Genomic DNA, 4,889 nt, shown 5'->3' on the forward strand with positions numbered 1-4,889 from the left:
AGCTTTGAATTTATTTTATTGTAATTAATATCGTAGAATAATTAAACTCGATTTATAAGATTTTTATTTAAATTTCAGAGTATATTGAAACCGAACGCTTACATCGTGACTCAGGGACCCATGGAGAACACCGTGACGGAATTTTGGCGGATGGTCTGGCAGGAGAAGGCTTGTTGCATCGTAATGCTGACGAAAACGTTCGATTTCATCAAGGTAGGACGTTCAATCCTTAGGTTTTGTCGTTTTAATTGGAGAGAGAGAGAGAGAGAGCTCAGCTTTTTGGTCGAATATAAACGGTAATAATTCGCGTGGACTAACATCAGGGTGAAGGACTGATATCTATTTGGGACATCGTGGTCGCGATAAAGGTGGTAGAAATTGTAGGGGCGTAAATCGTTTCGCGTAGACATTTTAACATTTTTGTTTTGCCAACGGGGATTTACGTTTCTCCTGTTATTTTTCTTCGAATATATTCCTACAGAGGTGAAAAAAATTGCGGTCATTAGATTTTGATCTCTCGCACGATGTAAAGAATATAAAATATGACAACCAAATTAATAATTCTAAAAATTATATAGAATTTAAAAAGAAAAATTATATTTTTCTAATAATATATGCATATATATAAAATATTAAGATAATTATAATATAATTTTTAATGAAATATTTCAAAAGAGAAATACTGGTTTGATTTGAAAATAATTAGAGAAAATAAAATCTAAAAAATTTGATGAATATACTATTTATTTTGAGGCATTAAAAATAATTATTATTTTCATTTATGAATCTTTTTCATTTTTTTAGATAAATGAAATTTGGAAATTACTTGATTAAATTTAACTAAATATCACGTCTTTCCAATTAACTTCCAATTAACTTCTAATCATTAATGAAAACTTTCATCTTTTCTAGTGATTGCAATAAGTGAACATAACCTGGTTAAAATTCAGTATATATACTATAACTATAAGAATAGATTAACAATTTCTTCCATATCCAATCTACATAAACTATATATATATATATATATAAACACAAACTTTTCATTAGTTTTATATTTTCCATTCAAACCGTATCGTGCACGTAACGAGACACTCTATACATTTTCATATCTCTATGGAAATTTCTGCTTTGCGAAATTACACGGTTACATCGTGGCCCGCGGATTCTTGCGCAACGTTACACCACACACGTTCACAGTTAACCGAGGAAATCTCGTTCCAATCCTTTCGTCACGAATCGCGCGTTCAATAAACGAAAGATATCGCGAAAACAACGATGAAAAGTGAGACGAACTCGATTGACAGTATTTAAAGAAGGCTGTGGCCAAGAGAAGCGGGGCATTTGCACGTGAAAATCGACGACGAGCGAACTAAACGAGTTTGGAAGTTGTTAGCAGCCACTTCACTTAGCCGCGCCTCTTTGCCTCCATAATGATGATCCACGAAGAAACGACGGTTTTCATTGGTTTCACGACAGAGATAAAGAGACAGAGAGAGAGCTAGAGAGAGAAAGTCTGATGTTTGGGTCGACGTGAAAGAAATTGTAAACCCACTAGATTTCGCGCTATTTGTTCGAGTTTATTTATTTTTTCATGTTATGGATCGTCGCTCCTAATTGTTTTTGCCGAATGACGCGGTATTGTTGATATTGAACTTGAAGGATTTCTAACGATGATGTTTATTTGAGCGAGGAAGATAATTTACAGCGTCGAGGAAAATAATCAATCGATGAAATAGAATTGTGTAAATTTGGATATTGGTGATTCACTTTGAAAGATGTGGAAAGGAGTGATATGAATCGATTCTTTTCTTTCCTTCTTTTTGTTTGATAATTTTTATAAAAAATTTACACTTGAATTAAAATTTTCCTCGTAATTTTTCCCTTTGGTCGAATTCTTTTTTTTTCAAATGACGATTTAAAAGCTGAAGATCTTTCGCTGAAATAGATATAGGACGAGCGATAACGAGCATCTAACAAATCGATTTCAGGTGATGTGCGTCCAATATTGGCCTGCAAGCAAAGAGAAAGACGAGGAGTATGGCGGTATCGGCGTTTCCGTTCTGAAGGAAGAAGAGCTCGCCAATTTCCACATACGTACGATAAAACTCTACAAGAAGAATGAAAACGACGTGAGTGTTCACAAGTTTTATAGTTATTTACGTGTTATAGAGATTTATTTCCAAGTGGATAAATCCTTGCCATTGATCTATCTTTACAACTATCCTTTCTCTGATATTTTTACTTAATATCAAGTAATTAAAGAAGATACTAATTTAATTGATTTATTTTTTAAATTTTTGCTTAGATAGGAAAATATTAATTGTTGTTACAAATATATTTTTTGAAATTTTATTTTATTTTTATCTTATAATTAAATAGATAAGTTCTATTATATAAGTTCTATTATATAAGTTCTATTTGCAATTAGCTTATCTTTAATATATCTTTCCTTATCTTTATTGTCTCTCTCATCTCAGCACACATTCCCCTTTAAGATTTCCTTGATTTGCTCTCCCTCGGTACATCTTCTTGATATCTTGATACATACTCTATGGTTGCTTCCTGTTTCCATCTACATTTTAAAGATTTATACGTTGTACGTGAAACATTAACATGTGGAACACAAACGTATTGTACATGCGCGTTTAATGTTTCTGACGTATAAGTTATAAGTTATTTCGTAGTTTTAAATATTTATAAATAACGTTAATAAAGAAAAGAAAAAAAATTAAAAATTCTCATTTCTTTTCAACGAGAATTGTTATATTTTTTCCTTCTTTGAAAAATGTGTCTTCCACTCGTGAATTCTTCTACAATAAACTCTTGCATGAAATCTTTGCATCCCTTATTCCGCTATATTTCTTCTTATGTCCTCAATTTTTTTTCGAGAATACCAGTTTCGCATACCATTCATAAATATTTGCATTTTTAATTCTCTTTCTCATTTCTTTTTAATAAATATTGAGTACTTTTCCAAAAATTCACTCAATTTTTCAATTCTAAATATCCAAATCTCGTATCTTCTCATTCCTCTTTAAATTTTCATCTTTAATTTTTCTTTCTCTATTTTGTTTTTTCACACATATAGTTGAATATCAATTATCATTCTAATTACATTATTCATTATATTTATCATCATTTCAATATTATCCAATTTCAATTATTCCATTTTACTTTTTCCAATCCTCTTTAAAAAGAAAACTCTTCAATTCTCTTAACAATTTCTTTCAAAATTAATTCCAATTTTCTCAATTTTTCTTTTCCTTGAAAAACTTCTTCGACAAATCGCCACAAAAATGCTTCGAATCACATTCTCTATAATGCAAAAGGACTACAGATCTCAATGATTCGATAATAAGGTTGGCACCAAGTCTCGTGCAATCCAGAAACTTATTCCCTAAAACGAAAAGTAGGCAAGACAAGGTTACAGAGGACGTCTTTGGATTCCGTGGAAGGAATCTCACTTAGGATGAAAGTTGGTAAAAAGTTGGTGAAATTAACCAACTGGAGGAACTGGTAGATAGAGTATTTCATCTTTCGAAACTGGGTGAATGTTTCAAAACGATACACGAGAAACGATGATGAGTTTGCTCGAGTACATATTACGCAAGGCTTAATTTTATTAACTTGCCGGAAATGGAGCAAGAACTTCGTTCGACATTTCGTTCGTGTTAGTTTAGACAAAATAGTTTCGTATAATTGGTTCGTATAATTTTGCTTTATTTCTAATTGTTACAGAGAAATAATTAGGGTAATGAGAATTTTAATTCTTCATTTATACATTCTTGTTGTTGTTATGTCATATGATAGAATGTATAGATTCAAGTCAGATGATCAAAAAGAAATAATTATAAATTATTTTGAAAATATTGTATTTGATATACAATAAGATGTATAAAATAGTTTAAAGATAATAGAATTAATAGAATATTGATAGATATATATTCATGAATTGTATAGAATATTTCAAAATATATATCAATTTGTAATAGGAGTATAATTAGTATGAAAATAACCAGAATATTTCAGAATAGAACAAATAAGATTTTCTTAAGGATGCTTCATCTAATTATTATGGAGATGTAGGTGTCTTTTCTGAAGAATTAAAATCTTTAGAGATACCTTAATTGAAATGATAGAGACAAAGGAATATAGAATTTCAAAATAAATAACAGAATTATAACGAATACTGATTATTAATTAAATCATTTTAAAATAGATTATAGAATATTTTTAGGAATGTAACATAGAAACAAAAGACTTTAAATGTCTATTTTATAATATTGGAAAGAGAATCCCATAGGAATGAGAAAAGAAATAAAAATTATTATATATTTAAAATATCTTATTTAAATTTTACTTTATTTAAAATGAATTTAAATTGGATGATTTCATATATTATGAATGAGAAAAGTTATTCAATATGTTTAACACAAATTTAAAACATTGACTGCAACGAATGTTTTATTCATCAACATAGCTGACATAGATGTAAGTTACAGTGGAGTGTCGTTTAAAACTCGAGTTACGAGAGTTGAACTGTCGACGACGTGTATGCGTTACTTCACTTAAAATGTCACAAATTTATGACATTGACAATAGTAAAAAAAAATTTATTCGTGCACTAAAATCAGCAAAATTTCCCTAATGTCCGTGAATAATTTTCACAACGAGGCCAATGTATACATTAACAATACAAAAGAATAAATATAAAATTCAAAAATTCATTAAATCATAAAATGTTTTTCTCTGTCAAATTTTAAAAAAATAAAATATCAAAATTAAAATTAAATTATAACATTTCAAATATCATATTTCAATAAACTCTCCTCGCCACGTCTATAATATATCTCTAACTGTAATTTCAAAAAAAAAAAAAAAAAAAA

The 4,889-nt window shown here is 29.2% G+C and overlaps 1 protein-coding gene across 1 annotated transcript in view; it reads left to right on the forward strand.

Annotated features, from left to right (window-relative positions):
* Positions 1 to 4,889, forward strand: part of LOC102673240 (receptor-type tyrosine-protein phosphatase kappa) — a 107,600-nt gene that overhangs the window by 95,268 nt on the left and 7,443 nt on the right. The window contains exons 6-7 of the mRNA XM_006613057.2: positions 79 to 213; positions 1,992 to 2,132. Of these exons, the coding sequence (XP_006613120.1) occupies positions 79 to 213; positions 1,992 to 2,132 (276 nt within the window). The remainder of the gene's footprint in view (positions 1 to 78; positions 214 to 1,991; positions 2,133 to 4,889) is intronic.

Source organism: Apis dorsata, unplaced genomic scaffold (genome assembly GCF_000469605.1).
Source record: "Apis dorsata unplaced genomic scaffold, Apis dorsata 1.3 scaffold_132, whole genome shotgun sequence".
Lineage (NCBI taxonomy): Eukaryota > Metazoa > Arthropoda > Insecta > Hymenoptera > Apidae > Apis > Apis dorsata.